The sequence below is a fragment of the Trematomus bernacchii genome, unplaced genomic scaffold (assembly GCF_902827165.1).
Source record: "Trematomus bernacchii unplaced genomic scaffold, fTreBer1.1, whole genome shotgun sequence".
Lineage (NCBI taxonomy): Eukaryota > Metazoa > Chordata > Actinopteri > Perciformes > Nototheniidae > Trematomus > Trematomus bernacchii.
Window position 1 is genome coordinate 2,117,684 of NW_022987593.1, and position 20,195 is coordinate 2,137,878.

At 41.4% G+C, this 20,195-nt stretch overlaps 1 protein-coding gene across 2 annotated transcripts in view; it reads left to right on the top strand.

The window, feature by feature from the left end:
* The first annotated feature begins 4,450 nt into the window (after positions 1-4,450).
* rhbdl3 (rhomboid, veinlet-like 3 (Drosophila)) overlaps positions 4,451-20,195 on the top strand; it is a 59,566-nt gene continuing 43,821 nt past the window's right edge. Inside the window, exons 1-3 of one of the 2 annotated variants that reach the window (XM_034129372.1) lie at positions 4,451-4,623; positions 4,815-5,428; positions 6,044-6,067. In XM_034129372.1, coding sequence (XP_033985263.1) covers positions 5,288-5,428; positions 6,044-6,067 — 165 coding nt within the window. In that variant the 5' untranslated portion in view covers positions 4,451-4,623; positions 4,815-5,287. The remainder of the gene's footprint in view (positions 4,624-4,814; positions 5,429-6,043; positions 6,068-20,195) is intronic. The other variant, XM_034129373.1, reaches the window with a different exon arrangement.

Here is a 20,195-nt window from a genome sequence, read left to right on the forward strand (position 1 = left end):
TTAATAGGATCAAGAAGGTACTTTGGTGTTTGTCAAACTCTATGCTGTAGTACTCAGAAGGTCCTTTTTTTACCCTTCTAAAACCCTCCCTGTATCTCTGATAAGTTCTGTCGGCATCGCACTTCAAGCTTCCCATTAATTTCTTCTGCTTTTTTGCTTGCCTTTGTTTTGTACAAAGTTGTTCAATTTTTAGGAACTGATTTCCCAGAAATTTGAATAGGATACATGTCATTCTCAGTTTCATCATAGTTTACATTTTTCTTTTCCCTTTGTTTCATGTTGTTCTTTTTTTAAGAACTGATTCCCTAATTGAAGATTGTTGGTTATATTCAGAGATGGCAAAAGTACACACATACTTTACTTAAGTAGAAGTACATTAAAAATACTTTGGTAAAAGTAAAAGTACTGACTTAACTTCTTTACTCAAGTAAAAGTAAAGAAGTATGGGCTTCGAAATGTAGGCTACTTAAGTAAAAAGTACCCATAACTACCAACTGTTTTAAAGAGTAACTGACCTCCCTTTATATTAATAGAACAATAATGTCATTGTTAGCTAATGAATGTTTCAATGCTGAACAACGGCAAAATGACTACGTTTTCATTGGTCCCTCTTCTTTAGAGAAGACCAGGAAATGATGGACACACGGATCGTGTTGAAATCAATAGGCACGCAATGACTCTAAATAATAATGATCACGCCAACAAACGCAGATTAAAACTAAAGTAACAAACCTGTTTTCAAAATGTAAGAAGTAGAAAGTACAGGTATTTGTGTTAAAAATGTAAGAAGTAAAAGTAGAAAAATAAGTAATGGAGTAAAGTACTAGTATTTATACTCCACTACTTCCCACCTCTGGTTATATTTAGTGAGTTCTAATTGTAAGGAACAGTCATGTATGTGTATATGTGACTGCTGGATTTGAAACACAAGAGGGCAGCATTGCTTAAAGGAAAATGATTAATAAATGAATTACAAACTATTCGTAAACCCTTTATAAGGGTAGTCTTATTGTAAAGTGGTACCGTATTCTTAGGAAGAGCTCCACCAGGAATAACACATCCATGGCTCTAATTAGAATCATTGTATTGTTTAATTATTGTTTTACAAAGATATGACTTTGATTTCAAACCCATTTTCTTTTAAACAAATAGGCTTTCTCTCTCAAGATGAATGCCTCTGGTCAAATATAGTACATTTAAAATCTGTGTTCATTCAGCTGATAGCCTACTATCACCCACTAATGATTTGGACTCAAATAGATGGCATTCAAAGCATGTTATTCACACAGATATGAATAATTTTGGTGATTTTAGAATTAAGATTGGTACATCTTCAATTTTGGTGCCCACTTTACTTCAGTTTGAACTTTTTTTCATAAACATGTACTGTAATTTCTTACAAGCTAGATGCGTATTAATCCGAAGCAGCTTTAGTTCGACCAACATGGCAGAATATGGTTAACTTCATGAGGAACTGAAGACAGGGTTATCTGCTTTACTTAAAGTTTTGACCTTGACTTTTTGAGACCATTTTTCAGAAGGACTCTCTTAGCTACCAACTTTGAAAAGCAGACCCAGAAATGTGTGTTAAATCAAGCAGCACCCTGGGTCACTTGAGAGACAGAAGAAAGCCCAAATGTATCTTGTTAAATATAGTTCTGAGATAGACTACATTTGGACATCTGAAGCTGAATTTTCTGGCACAGCTGCCTTGTCACGACATTTAAAGCACCACTGCTTCTCACTAATGAGTATCTGTAATTATGTGAGACAGTCAGACACTGTGCTGCATGAAAACTCCTATTTAACCATTAAAAGGAAGTCTGTGCTAGTAAAGACTACTTCCAGGAAAGTTTGTCTAAAGGTGTTTGATAGAAAGAGGACACTAAGGCCTTTCCTTTGAGCAGGGATTCCTAACCACTCTGTCAGGGGGTACTTCTACATTTTCCATTATTAGACTATACAATATTTGATACACACATTGCTTCAGCTGTAACACCTAAATGCACTGTTGCAATTGAAGATGCATGGACATTTTGCAAGCAGAGAAGTTGAAATAGTAAACTAAAAGTAGCTGTTTATCCATCACCCCTCTACCCACTTACATATCACACAAACAGTACAGCTATAGCCTACGATCTCAAAATTACATCACTCTGTCCGTCCCCTCAGTGCGCACGGTGCTTGGGAAAAAAGCCATATCATACTCTGCCCCCTCAACCTGGAACACACTTCAGCAGGAACTTAAGCTGACCAGTTTGATACCCATCACAGATTTTAAACTCATTTTAAAAAAGCTGGAGAAATCATCTGTGGGTGTTTGCACCTGCAATATCTGACTACTTTTTACGATGTTTGATTTGATTGTTGCCTCTGTGTTTAGTGTCCTGTCTGTCTGTAACTTTGTGTGGTGGTGTTACCACTGAACAGTTCTCTCTTGAGAATGAGACCTTGTGTCTCAATGAGATTCAAATAAAGGCTAAATAAAAAAATTAAAAAATGAATGAACAAATTCAGATAATTAACGTTTTCATCAAATTTCAAATCACAATGAACATTGCAAATGTTGCCAATAATCAGTAACGGGCTGTTGTTAGACAGAAGAGATTGCTATAGCTTTTAGAAGAGTTAGTACCTACATAAAGCTCTTTAAAGACTCCTGTGAACAGAAAGCTACTCCCCATCTGTTCATTTATACATGAGCTAAGTTCTCCCACATAGCAGCTGTTTTCCTTGCTGTATATCTTGTCTCTTTCGCCCCTTTTTGTTCACACTCTCTTCCCTCATCTGCCTCTCATGTCACAGCTCTTAGCTGATGTTAGCACATGAATTACCAAAGCAGCCACATCGAAGCTCTTTTTGTCCAATAAGCTGATTTTAATGGAAATTCTTAAAGGTGTCTGTAGCTAACAACACAATATCCTTTTCACTCATGTAATGTACGTTTTAAGGAGATTGCAACATGTTTTTTTTTATTTGTATTGATTTATCTACTTGTGTAATTGTGGGACCTAAATGATCCATTTTGATTTAATTTTGCAGCATTAATATTCATACTGTAAATATTGAAGAAAGAAATAGCCATGTTGTTCAACTCATACGTTTATGCAAATAGGATATACATTGCATCTCTTAACAGCTTTATGCCTTTAGGTCCTTATATTCTATGAATTCATGTGCAACAGATCAACAATGCAGTCTCCACATTGTTTTGTGTTTTAATGATTATCAGTAAGAGACGTACTTCCAAAATGTCCATAAAACTTGTTTTTCCTCGTATAAAGACCACATGAAAATACATAACCTCAAAATTATGTTTGCTGTTCTCTGAACATCTTGTTTTAGTTCCAGACTCTTTAACTTAAACCCAACACTGTGTAGGAGTCAGTAAAAGACCCCCAGGGTTAGATATATCAACTGGCCATATTGTTTCCATGGCAATAATATGGTACATGGGGGAGTTTCACTAGAAGGATACTGATCAACCTACACTATACAACACCACCGTCACATATTTTCTCCTTATACATGGCCTCCACCCAACTATTAGTTTTGTTTGATGTCTCTGGAGGTAATAGGTAGGTGTGTGTCTGAAATGGGGCCCAATCATTTGGGGGATTGTAGCAGCAGACTGGAGGGGACAGTTTGTATTCCCTCAAACAACCTGGAATTTACGACCTCCGACACTCCCTCCTTTCTGAGCCTTTAAGCAATTTCACTGTTAAAGCTGCTTGTGTGGTACAAGATGAACTAGTATTTATAACATGAAAGGAGAATGCATTTAAATTGGACCCCATGGAGGAAATGAAAAGGGAAAAAAGTAATGAATTACCTTTCATAGATGTCTTATTATGCACCCTTCATAAAACATTTAAATTCGAATTAATCCCTTTCTTCTTTCACACTTTCTCTTTCCTTTTTTTATCTGTTACAAAGACCTCCCCCATTTACCAAAATCTATAAATCAACAAAAAAAATCGTTAACTTTTACAATCAAAGGGTTTATTAATGACCGTTAAACCATGTTGACTTAGCATATTAACATTTATGACTACAAACATGATATCTCATTAGAAGGTCCAAAAGCCATCTCACTTTATTCATGGTTTACCAACATAAAAAAACTCCTCTTTTGAATTTGAATTGCGTTTACTGATCTGTAAAGCACTGACAAATGATTTATTTACCCAAAGAAAATCCTTATTAAAAGCTGTGATGTGGTAACAATGTAACATTTTAGACAGGTGTAGGACATTACCATAATTATACAACATTTCAGCATCATGCACACATGACCCACAGCCTCTGAGCCAGTGACAGCCAGCTGTTCAGACAGGGAGCCCGGAGTTCCTCGAAACCCCTGAGAGGGAGTGTCTGGTGATCCCTCCTCACCGCCGAATCTCTCGCTCCCTCCCCTCTCTCCTCCCCCTCCCTCTCTTCGCATCTCTGTTTGTGCCTGGACTGAGGGACGCATGCGGCTGGATCAGTGTCCCCGCGTCTCCCGGAGCGGAACCAACCATCCCACCCCAGACGGCCGGTGTGTTCCCCCCCCGCCCTCTTTGAAGATTCATCAGACGGCTTTCCCCGCGCTGTGCCGCTGAGCGTCAGAGAGCAGCGTGCCAGGTATCATGACGCACCACAAAATTGGGCACTTGCTTGGACTTCTCTCCCTTGAGTCTTGAGACATGCGGAGGCGCCCATGCTGTTTAAGTCTTACCGGCATACGATACTTTTGCAGCACTGTCTGTCATCTCTGACTCTGTCCTACGTTTTATGTTGTTGTCAGTGTTTGATGATGTCATTATTTATTTCAGATGGATCCTCGCTCTGTCACTGCAGCGTCGCATCTCTCCAAGTGAGAAGACTCGCTCTGCAAATGCGCTTGAACAAACTTGGACCGCTGCCTCTGTCCGTGGCGAGCAAATCTAATCCAGGCTCCTCTCCAGCTCTGCAAACCTCTGTCTCTGCTGACTAGGACAGTGGTGTGACACTGCAAGGAGACTTCACAGCCCAGAACTATTACCTAACTATTCCTCATAAACTTTTTAAAGCGCTATCTTTGAGGTGGAAAAAAACTGGAGACCGCACACCTCTTCGAGCGTTTGATCTTTTCACCTGGAATAAACTGACTGTCCAAAATCCAAAATAGATCCGACTCCAAGGGATGCGTAAACGAGCATGATGCTCTGCTTTCTGTCGCTGTTAACAAACATAGGGAACGAGGTCGGATTATAAACTATGTGGAGTCATTTCTGAGGATTATTGATTCCCTGTTCACCCCGGGTGTATGGAGAAGAGCAGCCCGAGGATGACGGGCGGAACCCGGGAGGCACCTGTGAACTCCTCTCCAGCGGTGGCGTCCAACGCGGAGGGCGAGGAGATCGAGGTTTTGGAAAGCACTGACGTCCTCCCCGTGGCTCAAGAGGACGTAAGTCTAACACACAGTCACCCTAAGTGCACACATGACCACTGATACAGATTCACATTTTCACTATTTCAATTACGCAGCAGGACCTCCACTTTCCTTTGCAATGCATAATATTCAGGCATTACGTTTGATGTTATGGAGACTAAGCTACAATCCATCCCAAGCTAAATTAAAAGATATACCTAAAACACATTTTAGATGTTTTTTTATCCAACATATGGGTTTTAAGGAAATTAGTTTTACAGAAAAATGTGAGTAGCTTTCTATGAATATTACTATACTTCGCTCTCACACACATTACTTTTGCTCTAGTAGTTGTTTCAAACATTCAAATAGCGTACTGTATAAGAAACCCCTAGACATTATCATCAACACTTTGGTATAGTATTATCTTTTGGTGTAACTCATTGAACACACTGATCGGATGATAGCAGTCTGTGATTTTAACACTGCAATTGAGGGAAATAGAGGGAAGACCTTTTGGCAAATTATTGCATTAATAACATTATAAACATTATTTCAACACAGGTGCTCCTCTTCACTTGGGCACCTGTGTCTGAGATGTTTGTCCTATCTCTTTACTTCTTCACTTTTCTCTTTCTTTCTATGTCTAAGCAATGGAAGTCTCTGTTTGACAAGGTATGTACTGCAAGCAACAGCGGCTTGAATCTTTCACAATATGCATGTTTCACTCATTGTGGAGCTGTGTTGTCTCAACTATGTTTGATCTGTGGGTGACCCCTGACTTGACTCTGTTATTAGCTTGCCAACACAGATGTATTGACCAGATAAAGCACTCCATGGTCCTGCTTAAAGGTCATGAAACATGGGGAGATTTTAGATGAACAGAATGCTATATTTCACCATAGGCATCAGTAGGAACAGGAAACAGGATAAAGTAACTTTTTTAATGTAATAACAGTCCTAGTTCAATAGGTCAATACGTCTATAAATGACTTTTGATGCTGTGGTTTTTACAGATTCTGTCCATGTATCATGGCCTTTACAACATCATTATGCTGTCACACTGGCTTTATAACTAATGTAAGTGACTTAAACCTGCACTAGGACATGGTGCACCTTGGCACCAAGAGATAGCTGTCAGAAAGGACATGACTCATGATGCCAAACTTCACAAATATTGCTCATGTTTGCCATGCCTGCTGAGTTGTGCATCTCATGCTGCTGAATACAGCAATTCTTCTACCACTCACTCAATGCTGTTTTTATATGCTGGTTAGTGTTGATTCGTTCTCCCTTTCTGTGTGTAAATATACCCGGCACCAGAATTTAATTTGGCTAAATGATGTGAACCTATCAGGTCTCAGCTGGTGGAGATGGCTCAGTCTTCTCTCTGCTGATTTAGGCTGATTAGACAAATGTATTTTTAGTTCAGAATCTTGCCTAGTGCAGCTTTAAATCCTTTACCTGCTGGGTAAAAATAATTATGGCATAACATGTAACCAAGCTGCAGCTTTGTCAGACCAACCTCCTGCTGAGGGGAGAGCATCAGAGGAGTGGGAGCACATTGGAGGCTGTGGGTGTGTTGTCCGCTGACACTGACCCTGATAATGCAATTGGGGCGATACATAATCCGTGATGCATTGATCCATCAGTAAGACCGATCTTGTAAGAAACAAACATGGGCATGCATACACAAAGGGAAACACACACACACACACACACACACACACACACACACACACACACACACACACACACACACACACACACACACACACACACACACACACACACACACACACACACACACACACCACACATACATTAATAAAGCCAAGAAACCCCAGGAGAAGAGAAACAGACCGGCTGATCATGCATGAAGCATGTTTGACTGCCAGACGGCAAATGGGCTCCCTGCTAACACACACACACGCACGCACGCACGCACGCACGCACGCACGCACGCACGCACGCACGCACGCACGCACGCACGCACGCACGCACGCACGCACGCACGCACGCACACACACACACACACACACACACACACACACACACACACACACACACACACACACACACACACACTTATGCACGCACAGCCACCACACTGTGGGGTTTCTGCAGCACCTGCCCGTCATGGGGCCCCCTACTTTCTCCAACAGTGAATTGCTTGCATGTGAGTGTGCAGGGGGATATTTAGGGTTGAGTCAGAGGCTCGTGTCAGGCTCACTCTTTCAGGAGGTCTGAGGTCCCATGGGATTACTGGAAAGGCTAGCTGGGGTGTGTTGTGTGTGTGTGAGGAGGCAGTAAGTGGGCCTCTCAATCCGCTGTCTTTATGCGTGCGGCACAGCTTTGAATTTCCTCAAGTGGACGTCAGTCTAAAAAAAACGTGGGGTTTGACCAAATGGTGAGGTCGTGCCCGGTCTGGCAGTAACAAATGTCCTTTCACTCTTTTATTCTCCTTTCCTCCTCCCTTCTCCTCACAATGAGTTGCTTCATTTGTCAAGGGGCTGACCTTTGAGACCTCCAGCTTCTGTGAAGAGAAATGATGGCCACCGAAGACAAGGAAAATAAGGTTTTTCTAAACCAGTCTGGCAACCTGTGTCAATGCTTGAGAGATAAAAGACAACAGAGCACGGTTTAGTCTTTAATTGTTTAATGCCAAAATACACCTAACAACGTTTCACTATTCTAGCATGTCAAGTGTATGTGTACTTACAAACATCAAGAATAACACTGTATAGACTGCGAGGACTACATTTGAATCTGCAATTCATACATGCTTATATGGCAAGGGCTGACCTGGGGGCACTTAGGGTTCACCATCTTTGACATTTGGACAGGAGGAGGCAGAGATAGAACTGCCAATCCTGTGATTAAAGGGTGGCTTGCTTGTCCGGGACATTTTCATTGCGACTCTAGTTGGACAACTCTTTTTGTGAACTATAGTTTGTTAAACATACTCAGTTCTTTAAAATATACTAAAGCTACACTTTTATATTCTGGCCAGTGACTGTCTGCAACTAATCTTACTTAATAAAATGTTCCAGTGAGGATAATGCATCGGCCAAATAAGACGTCCAGAGAAGAAGACAATGATGCATCTCTTGTGTTAATCAATTCTCGGCATCCCTGCCTTATCAAATGCAGGGCGCACTCAATTATGTCTATCCCATAAGGGATGTTTATACAGCAGAGAAAAGGCAGGATCATCTTCTCTCCCTCATACCTATTATTTTGTTTGGACTGCGACCTCCCTCCGTATTTGTTAATGCAGTCTGGGCTGTGTACAGAACCTTCCCCGTCATATCAGTTTTACCGGCCCCCGTGTGAACTCAGTACATACAGCTATCAGTTTCTGGATTTCCGACCGTGGGCTGGAATCAAAGTGCTGCGTCGCTCTGTTCGCTTTCCCCTTCACTTCTCTCTTCTGTCCCCGGAGAGGATTTTGTTGCTGTATAAGTGCTTTCCTCTTCTGCGTGCAGGAAGTAAGAGAGCAAACCTCAGAATGCTTTGATTCATGTTTCCTATCGCCTGAAACAAACATGAACTCAACACAGACAGAGCAGTCCAATGAAGCAGATGAGATGCTGCTAGGAGGAAAGCAGCTGCACTGCCCTTTCTCTCCCTCATAATCAAAGAGTCCGAGCCTCTATCTGTCCCCTAAACACACACACACACACACACACACACACACACACACACACACACACACACACACACACACACACACACACACACACACACACACACACACACACACACACACACACACACACACACACACACACACACACACACACACACACACACACACACACCAATCTGGAAAGTCATTGTAGCCTGATACACAATGTGTGTATCATACAAAAAAGGTTTCTTTTGGATAAAGCGTATTAAGCATGTTGTATTGCACCCTGAAATTAACTTATGTGTTTTGTAGTTCCTGGGAAGGTTTGTTAGATGGATTTTCTTGAGCTATTGTGGCTATAGGAGCCATATTGAAAAGGTTTTGCAGAACTTTTTTTGTCTTTTACCACAGTATTTTTGCCTCTGATATGCATCTGTAAAAACCGAAAAGCAGGAGGCTTCTCTATCTTTAAATACGGATATTTTACAAGTTGGATTATGAAAGGCTACAGCTAAAGCGCAGACACACTGTATTTTGTCTAAGAGAACTGGGAATGTCCCAGTGCTTGTAAAGCTTGAGATTGGAAGTCCCGTAAACCTGGCTTAATTCAAAGTGGATGGAGACAGGATGTATACTAACCATTGACTTTATATATGTAAAATAGAATCAAGGCTCTTCAATGCAGCCTTGCAACAGGTATTTGTGTCCACTGTGTGTGTGTGTGTGTGTGTGTGTGTGTGTGTGTGTGTGTGTGTGTGTGCGTGCGTGCGTGCGTGCGTGTTTGTGTGACTGTAAGAGAGAGATCCATATGTGTGTCCACAGTTGCCTCTGTGTTGACAGCCTGCTCCTGGCACAATGGCCTGTTGAAATGCCCTGTGCTTGCGCCCGCAGGAGCTTAGTGATTAAACACTTTCACATGGCTGCATACTTTCCATGGAAGTGTTCCCCCCCCCTTAATTTCTTGCTTGGTGGCATAGAAAAGCCTTTAAATGTGAGTTATGATCCCAAAAATCCTCAATCAAACCACACCAATAGAAGTCTTTCAGATCTCAGGAATGTCGTCTAGTCAGAGGGACTTTCGCTCTATGCTCGCTGTTGTAGTGAAAACACAGTTTTATTCATGTAAAACAGGATTTATGACCCATCACTCCTAAACTTAAGTAGCGAAAATGAGTTCTGGTGTTCCAATAGCTCAGGTATTGCCTTTAATTCAAACAAGCAGGAATTCAATGACGGGGCAGCCACCTGTTCCCGGTGTGACTCGTCTTTTCTCTGAGTTCCTGTCAGGCCTTTCAATGAGCTTGTTAGTTAGATATTCAGTGGCCATGCCTGAGAGAAAAGGAAGATCATTATTTAAAGTCATTTTGTCTGGCACTGCTGTCTCACCTCATCGTCCCAACCAAGACGCAGCTTGCATCTTCCTCAGTGTCTCTCTATTTTTCTAAAACTACACTTCAAATGAATGATCCACCGCCCATGGCAACAGGCACTTAATGGATAAGGAGCCCGCAGCTGTGTTTACCGGGGCAATGGGGCATGCAGGGATAGCATGGCACGCCCTGTCAGTTTTACCTACATTAAAAGCAGAAAGGAGGGTCACAAAATTTGATTATAACAGCTATCACTGCAATCACCAATGGTTACAGCAGTAGACACTATAGCTGCAGCTGTAAAGTTATTATTGTTGAGCCGGAGAGAATGTTTTTTGTGTTTTTTACAACACACGTTAGTCGCATCAGTACAAAGACTCATGAGACTAAAAGATTCAAAGGAACCCACCCACTGTGAAAGATAGAAGTATCTGAGAAGAGGTCCACTAACAGATAATTACATTTGACTCATCTTGTGACGACAATACTTCCTTTAATGCCCCTTTATGCATTTTTTGTGACTTATTTGAGTGATTTTCTTGCATCAGTTACCTTCTTCTTGGGTTTCTTTGCTTGAAAGTTGTATAGATTTCTCCATCTTTTTCTCTTTTACCCATCCATCTTTGATGTATTGATGTGCTTATCGAGCTAATGGCCATCGACACATTCACAGATGGTGGGGTCACAGTCTGCTGACCTGCTCATCTAACTCTACAGCAGTGATTGACACCAGCTGAGTCTTGGAGATAACTCAAAGACAAACACTTTGTAGTGAACTGTCTTGTCTTGATTCAGGATCGTAAACGTAGTTGGAAGGCAGCAAACGGCACCCCGCCCCATGCTATTAAAAAAGCTGCAGAGCTGTGTGGTGATGAAGTAACACACAGAGCCTCAAACATTTTCAATGAAAGATTTAATCTGAGCTCATCTTTTCCCGCTCCTCTGCCTCTCCCCCCTTTCTTGTCTCTAAATAGATTTCCTTAATGAAAGACACAGTTCCAGTTGGCAGAGTGTGAAAACAGTCTATGCTTTTATGCAGGGTTAAAAATAGCTGCTGTGCCTGTCGATCTGTAAATGGGAAAGAGAAGATGTGCCAGTTTACCCGTAATTGGCTACAGTGTGCAAACTCATGGTAGCGATGGCATGAAATCGAAATGTCTCTTCTGACAGTTGAATGCCTCAGTGATCTGGCATCTTCCATATGCTTACTGTGTTTATGTGTGTGTACATAAAGTATGTTTGTGTACAATTGTAAATCCATTACTAGAGGTCAAAGAAGGGCAGTTGAAGTTGAAGTGACAGCACACAACCCCCTGCTGTGTGTGTGTGTGTGTGTGTGTGTGTGTGTGTGTGTGTGTGTGTGTGACCTAACATTTCTATCCTTGTGGGGACCTACATCTGTTTAGACAGTCACGTGTGGGGAGTCATTAACTTTAGGGTGAAGACTTGGTTATGGTTAAGGTTAGGATAAGTCTCCAGGAAATGCATGTAGGTCAATGTAATGTCCCCTGAAGTGATGTATACATGGTATGTGTGTGTGTGTGTGTGTGTGTGTGTGTGTGTGTGTGTGTGTGTGTGTGTGTGTGTGTGTGTGTGTGTGTGTGTGTGTGTGTGTGTGTGTGTGTGTGTGTGTGTGTGTGTGTGTGTGTGTGTGTGTGTGTGTGTGTGTGTGTGTGTGTGTGTGTTAGAGGCTCGGTGTGCCTTCTTCTTTTTAGGACCAGTGTCTGTGTAAATTGTTACGTGGCTCCTAGACATATCAGCTGTGATTTTTCTGCTTTGTATCTTCCCTTTTATCTCCTTTCTATCTCTCTGTCTCTCACCTTTTTTTCTGAAGTCCATGTCAGCATTAAGTGGATGACACTGTAGATGTGAAGAGGGTTCAGTCTCAGTTTGCATATTGATGCTTTCATCTCATCTACTTTCATTAGCTCTGTTTAAGGTTAAACACACACGCTAGGTCATCCGTTGTATATAAATGGCACAACTCAAGGTAACTTAGTGGAAAAACATCACTTTCTGGGTTGATCGAGGAGCTTAGACAGTTTTTCTCTGAGGTTACATATTACAAGTGTCATTGTGAGTGCAGTGTGTCATTTCTGGTTGTTGTTAAATGATACCCGTTGAAGGGGCGCACAGTTTTTGATTAGAAAACTATTTGCACCAAAACCAATGTTTTCATGTCTTCTTTATTATTATTACCAGACAGCTGAACAAATATTATATATTAATCTAATTACTCCCTGTTGATCAAGCAAACAGTAAATCATGCTCAATCAATAGTCACAATAATTCAATTCAAAATAAACACATTTTCAAAAGTAAGATAAGCTACATTTTGAATAAGGGCTCATTGAGAGTGTCTGAAGTATTTCTGTTTCACAGCCCAAGCCAATCCCTGAGCAAACATACTAGAGTGTTTGACAAAAGCTTGTATTTAACAACTAGAAATTTTTTAAATAACACAAATAACACTAGGTGTGGACAGAAGGCCACAGTGGAGACAAATATGTTTTTATGTTTATTCAGCCAAAGGTATGCTCAAAAAATTCAAACTCTGACAGAAGTAAAAGTGTCTAAAGATCCAAACGTCCAAATTGAAGGTGGGTTTACTAGTGTGTATCATTAGGTTGTTGCAACAAAACTACCTTTGTTCAGATTAAGTTTGATGATAACTTTCCTACCTTTAATTTACCGATCAACCGGCACTGTTGATCAGCTTCCTGTTTCAGTCCGTCTCTCCAGTCCTCCCGGGATCAAAGACACAGTGCAGGTTCCTTCATTCCTTATGGCTGAAACGGTATACCTTCCCACAGGTTATAGTTACAGAGCGCTGACACAGTGAGGTGCTGGCCGTCAACCATCACACCGAGGCGTGTGTGTAGTTGTATGTGTGCATGAGTGTGTGACACCTCAGAGGTTTGAGGGACCTGTGAAACATGAAATGGAAAATATCTGTTTTTGTCACAGAGTTAAAAGTCCCCATGGGAATGTTAGTAGACTCACACACACATGCAAATAGATATATCATTTTGGGCTTTTTTCTATGCCATAGGCTGACCAGGTCTGCATGCAGGTGCACTGCTGACAAGGGTACAATAACCCTGTGTGTGCTGTGTACACCTGTCTGTGTGTGCGTATTCGTGTTAACTGATTTCTGTCTCTTCAGTCAAGCGCTGCCCATTAGGGAATGTTCCACACAGAGCGTACGACTCAGCCGTCTCTTTCATTCTCCCCTTGGAAAACTGTTTAGTCTGAGACAGATGGCAACGTTGACGACCACCACAAACTAAAGCTGACAACTACAAGCGCAGATTTGTAGGCGTGTGCATTGATGCCGGCTACACTTTCTGGATTTTTACTTCAAATAGTTTGCTGGCTTTCTGATCTCTTATTCTTGCAATGTGCTCAGCTCTACGTGTGTTCAGGCTATGTTCAAGCAACTGTTTATTCCTCCTTCTTATCCCCTCTACGTAGAGTTTCCCCTGAAGTTATGGCAACCTGCGATGTTGGCAGTATAATTTGGGACTCATATTTAAGGTTAATGGCATATTTCTGTAGATATATGCATCCAAGCTAAAACTGTAGAACTGCAGGTACTCTAGTTTGCGGATCACAGCCCATCAGATACAGCTCAGTTATTATTGTCTCATTCCTCCTCAGTGGAAGCATCTCTGGTTTGTGTTTGCACGTCAACTTTCCAGAAGCTTTAAGCTTTCCGTGCAACCAGCAAAGCAGTGTCTTTTTTACTAAACACCTGGCCCTTGTCGTAAAGCAGGCGCGGTCCAAGTTAGCTTTGGGCCTGGGATGACCACGATAATCACAGTAACCACTCCTCCCACAGCAGTCATTTTCTCCATGCAGCTCTGTGTTACATTTCCTGTGTCTGACGATCACTGTAAGATTGCTCAAATAAATCAAGCAGTGCCCCAGACTCTTTGGTTGCCCCAGTTTCAAGGTCAGAGTGAAGAAAGAAAGGTAATATGACTGACACTGTTAGCATTCACCAAACAGTGAAGTTAGTGTGAATAATCTGCTGAAAACTATAGCTCATTCAAGGTTAAAGCTGCATGATTTCTATGGTAACTCATTTTTAAGGCCATTATATTGTGCTTCCATCCATCCACCCATCTAAAATGCATTTATTTATTTGTTTGTTTACCCAGAGAACTCCATGCTGCAGTGATGCACAACCTAATACCTTGTTATGTAAAGTGGGATTATTCTCACTTTTCTTAAAACAAATGATATCTTTATGATATAATTGATCAACTTTCTAATTTGTTTTACTCTTTAAAAACTCTGAATTGAAACATCCTGTGGTAATTACGTCGCTATGGTTACACTGGGCATGTCCTTGACACATTGATTTAATTAGGTTAACATCAGATTACTCTTAGAAAACATCATCAGTGTCACTTTCAACACGCCCTGCTGAATATTTTTTATCACCATTTTTTTTCTAGGACATTAAAGCCGGGTTTTAGCTTGTAAAAAAAAAAGGTATTTAGTTGTTACCCCCTGACTGTTTTGCTGTTGTCATGGCAACCTGGCCCGTCCGAGCCTGGCAGGCTCAGCAGATGCCCAAGGTGAGCGGCAGTGCTTAGCTTTCACCCAGATCTCCGGTCCCGTCCTGTCCCCTCCGTGTCGTCTTACAGGGCATCGCTGCCAAAGCCTGCCACCGGGGCCAAAGTGCTGAGGTGGCCAACTGTGACAAGGATAAAACCACATCACACACAAAAAACACACCAATAGAAAATACAGCCATTTATCCCCTTCACTCCCTGGTGGGATGTCTGACTTTGTGGCTGTGTTGTTGCTGCTGGTGTGTTTTCATGAAGAGGTACAGTACATCAAGCACTCTCTTCCTTTGCAACATGGAATTATTCAGTGTATAAGAACTTGGCCAGATGTCTTTTATATGATTCGTTGATGGCTGATGCCGAAATAGGTTTGAGAAAAAGGACAAAAAATAGGTCACAGATGGAGTTGGTCCCACTGGTAATAAATGAACTCACGTTTACCATGAAGTATGAAGCTATGGTATAATTCTGTTTTCCCTTCTTCTGAAGTACACTTATGGTCGGGTCCTTATGACACATTCATTTTAGTTTTTTTTGTAGTTTGAATAATGAAAAGATTGTTCAGCAATGTGGACCGCAATAAAACAAATAAATTGTCTCTTCGTAATATTAACCAATTAATAATGTTTTCAAAATCCTGACATGTCTTTTGTGCAGAGATTATTCTAGGGAAGAGTTGATACATTCATTTTGGTCTCGAACATGAATACTGAAGGCCAGAAATCGTACCTTTCAAGAGGAAAATGTTTTCCATTGAAAAAACAATTATAATAATTTAAGTTAGAGTTCTGCAAATATTGACATCTGATCCTATTTTTCATGGTGTTGATGAAGGTAAAATGAGATCACACAGATAAGGTCAGTTTCGGGCAAAATTGAAATGTATTATGTTTTTATGAAACTTCCGTTACTACACTAGCTAAGTCCTGCACTGTTTAAAATATTAATGGTTGGAGACCTTTTTTTTGCAACTGCAATGAGTCTGTAATTTGTCCGGGAAATAACTAGGTTGTATATATATTCAGCTCTGTTCATTTTTCTCAAAACTTGCTCTGAAAAGATTATAGCTACTGGTTGTTCTGGCCAGCATTCATTTTGCTGCACTTTGAGCACATAACTCCCCACAGCCCTGGGAGATCGGTTTTTATCATTCTGTGCTATGGGGTCATAAAAACTGTATTTATTGCACCAATTTGGAGGCTTCTCAAGCTTCCTTCTGTCTAGCTGTGGAATTCCTTCTTGGTGTACTTTTGCTGTATTTTATTGAATACAAAAAGCAGCTGTGTAGACAACAATGGAGCTATCCTCCTTTTATAACCGTACATTTTAAAAGGTTTTCAGTGTGTGGATCAATCTCAAATACTTTACTAACCCCCTGGGGATTTGTGCTTTTTTGCACTCGTGTGGACATGTCACCTTCAAATTTGGCTGCGGTGATCGAATGCCAGAGTGTCCCTGATGCATTTTGGATGTAGTCACACTTATATTTACAGCTGTTTGCTTGGAATCAGATTACTGCATGTGTGCTAAATGTGAAAACAGGGCCAAGGAGAGCCTTTAGGCTGTCCTGTCCAGTGACAACATTATCTCCCTGACAGTGTCGCTGTGTATAGAAATCTTCTCAACGTTTCATGGTCAAATGGGGGGAATTCTTATCTTTGTCCCTGGGTTTACCACAGTTGCAGGTACAGCAGCTCATCGGGGTACCTGTCAGGGTGTCAGAGTTATCTCCTTCAGGGGACCAGCTGCCAAGGTGATGTTAACTTCAAGTTACATTACAGGTGGAATGAGGTCACTTTCACAGCCTTTCCCAAATCATTTCACTTTTTTAATGGGATATATGCAACATGGTGGGTGGAGGGTATGCTGTCTATGTGCTCTAATGAAACAAAAAGCTAATATCAGGGTCCACAGTTCATTTCATTTTCTTGAGTGTCACAGCAGATCTCATTATTTTTGATCCTGTCTTATTCCTCAACAAGAACTGCAAGTCGTAAATATATTGGCTGTTAGACTCTGTACTCGAAATACTCTTTTAATTAATCACAAAGGGATGGGTGGAAGAAGTGGCAGGCAATTTCATTTCCTATGCCTCTTAAACTGACCTTTCTTTGAAACTTTCTGAAGGACCAAGTTCATATAAACTCCTTCATATGAACAAGACAGTCACAGGCTTATTGACAAGCAGTCAAATAGATCATGTGTTAGCTAGTGAGCTTGACAGGTGTTGCTAGATTGATTTGTTACATTTTGACAAAGCAGGATGGCAGTTTTTCACCTGTTTTGCTGAGGAAAACAAACAAATTTGCTAATTTCTCTAAATGCTGAACTATTCCTTTCTTTCGTAGAAATGTGGTCATGTAACATCTTCATTTAAGAACAAAAAGGAAATCTTCTCCCTGTAAAAAGTTAAAATTGTCTTCATCATTTCATGAAGATGTGAATCCCTTGGCTGCTGAATGAAGACATTATATTCGCCTGACCTCTTTAGGTCCCTCAACTACTTTTTCTTAAAGTTTGAAATAACAATTTTCTCGCCTTAAAGGGAAAGAGGAAAGTTGGGACTGTTTCTCGCTCCCTGACCTCTGGGGATTATGGGAATAGGATTATGAAATTGAGGGTGCCCTAGTGGAGCTTTCCACCACCACCAAGGATCAGCAGACAGCTGACTAGCTGGCCGCCTGATTGTGGTAGATTATTAAAAGCTCTTGTTTGTACAATTGCCCCTAAAACAGTCCAGGAAGTTAAATGTCATGGGTGACGGAGGGCATTTGTCCCTCATTCTGTTATAACATATATTTGTTCTACCCTCAGCCTTATCCATCTGGCAGGGGAGGGGTTCTGGTTCAAGATTGACAGACAGTTTGAAGGGTCCCACCCGACCCAGATGGCAACCTTGAACATTTTTCCGACAGTCCTTAATTCTCACCCCCAGCCTTGCTAAGTTCCCCCTCTTTTCATGCCTTTTCTTCTTGAGATTTAAATAAAATAAGTCGCGGGCCTCCCCTCGAGGCAGCCCCAGTCTCAGGTCCATTTGCCAACTATTAGAGATCATAAATCTCTACGTTGAATGGAGCTGCTGCCATCGGTAGTGCAGGGTTTTGATGGTGTTATGGGGGGGTTGACCTCAGGACAGGCTTAGAGCAGAAGATGCGGACTGAATGGGAGAGAAAGACAGCCTGGAGACGGCTCGTTAAATAAATGTTTCTCCCTTCTTTTTGTTCCCCTTCTTATTCTGTGAAGAGCTGCTGAATGCTTTCAGCAGTGGAGGGATGTTTAGTAGAGGGTTGGGCCTGCTGATAATAAGGGTTCTCACCCCGGTGTAAATGGGAGGTTTTGGGGGAAAAGGTTGCCAATCTCCATCTTTGTCTCTGTGACCTGTCCGTGCCCTATTGAGTGATATGGATACTCAACCACACTGTGTATGTGTTTGTTGTAAAAATATTTAAAAGAGGATTTGACTTCTGTTGTTTTGGCAGAAGGGTCTCAGTGAGAGTGACATTAATAGCCACAGATATGTCTTCCTGACGGGTGTTTGTGTGTCTTGGTTTTGAGTCCTGCTTGTGTGTGTTTGTTTGTGTCTTCATACATTCTTCTCTCCAGTGGGAATGCTTTCATAAGCAGCGACAGGGGGTAAAGTGTTTATTTGAACACATGCTAGAGAGTCTGCTGAGGGCCATTCGGCTGTCTGCTGCAATCCCCTCCGCTTGTGGAGACACCCTGGGGGCGTCTTTCTCTCTCTCATTTAGGCTGTCTCTCACCCCTATTTTAAACTATCAACCTGTCTGTTATGCGCCATCTCACCATTAAAACCTGTCCAAACGAATGAAGATCACTTTAAAGACACATCTTTTTCTCTCAGTTTCTTACCTTCATCCACTCTAATGTGTCTGGCTTAGAAATTCAGCTTTTAAAATTCGGTCTAAAATGCCAGTTGTCGTGTAAAAGGAGAGAACTTAATATGTTTGTATTAAACCTTTCACAAACGTACAGTGGCAAAGAGACACCTTCAAAATGTTATTCCACATGGCAGATGGTGTTTATTGTCAAGTTTAATTTAATTGGATTGTTTTCCTTTATTTTATCGTAGAAGGAGTCAGATGTTGTTTCAATTCTCCTGTAGTGACAGTAATCTGCTTTGGTGACATTTTTGTACCAAAGCTGAGCAATGTCAGATCTGGTAGAATAACACGTGTTGACCTATTCACAGTGATGCTTAATACAGTTTTAGCCTAAGTCAATTCGACATTGGTCTTCGGCGTCAACGGAATAAGCTTCAGTGAACAACCAGCACTGCAGGACTTTAATAACATCCAGAGCCTGTATGATGAACTACCTTCCTATGTTTGATATTGAAGCATCTGCCAAATAAAAGCCTTGATAATAATATGATCTCATTTTGTCTCCTTAGAGACCCGTCTCTCTTTTCGGGATAGCAATTGAACCTGCAGGGGATTACAGTTATAAACTTTAAGGACCAAGTTTGTAGAGGGGAAGTAGGCTCTGGGCAATAACAGTGCAATGAACTGTGTGTGTGTCTCTATTTCTGTGTGTGTGTGTGTGTGTGTGTGTGTGTGTGTGTGTGTGTGTGTGTGTGTGTGTGTGTGTGTGTGTGTGTGTGTGTGTGTGTGTGTGTGTGTGTGTGTGTGTGTGTGTGTGTGTGTGTGTGTGTGTGTGTGTGTGTGTGTGTGTGTGTGTGTGTGTGTGTGTGTGTGTGTGTGTTTTAATGAATGCTCAGGGTAGAGACAGAGAATGGTGAGTGTGCTGGGTAATACATCTTAGTGCTGTCTGTGGGGCATGCTGCTGGACAGAGGTGCAACATGTCACTGGTTGATAAAGTGTATTTATATGCCGCTACTTAGAACCATTTTCATTTGAATTAAGCTGCTCCAAGGTGGCTTCACTCCTCAGGTCTTCATGGCTGCATTGAAGAGAGTTTTCCTTTTCTAGAAGAGATTGCTTCAGGCACATTATTTTGCATTCAGCCTTAATTAGTCAAGTAAGATGGAGAGTGTGGCAGCATTATTCACAGCATTTGTTGTGTTGGTTGCAGGGAAAAGAAAAGTTGCATATTTCACATCCTCAGCAAAACTAATATGACATGAGGTTCCTTGAAGTCCGAACCGGAAGACAGACTGCGTGATACACAGAGAGAAGAAGAACAGACTGCGTGATATAAACAAACAACAAATAGCGTGTGCGTTCCATTTTCACTCTAC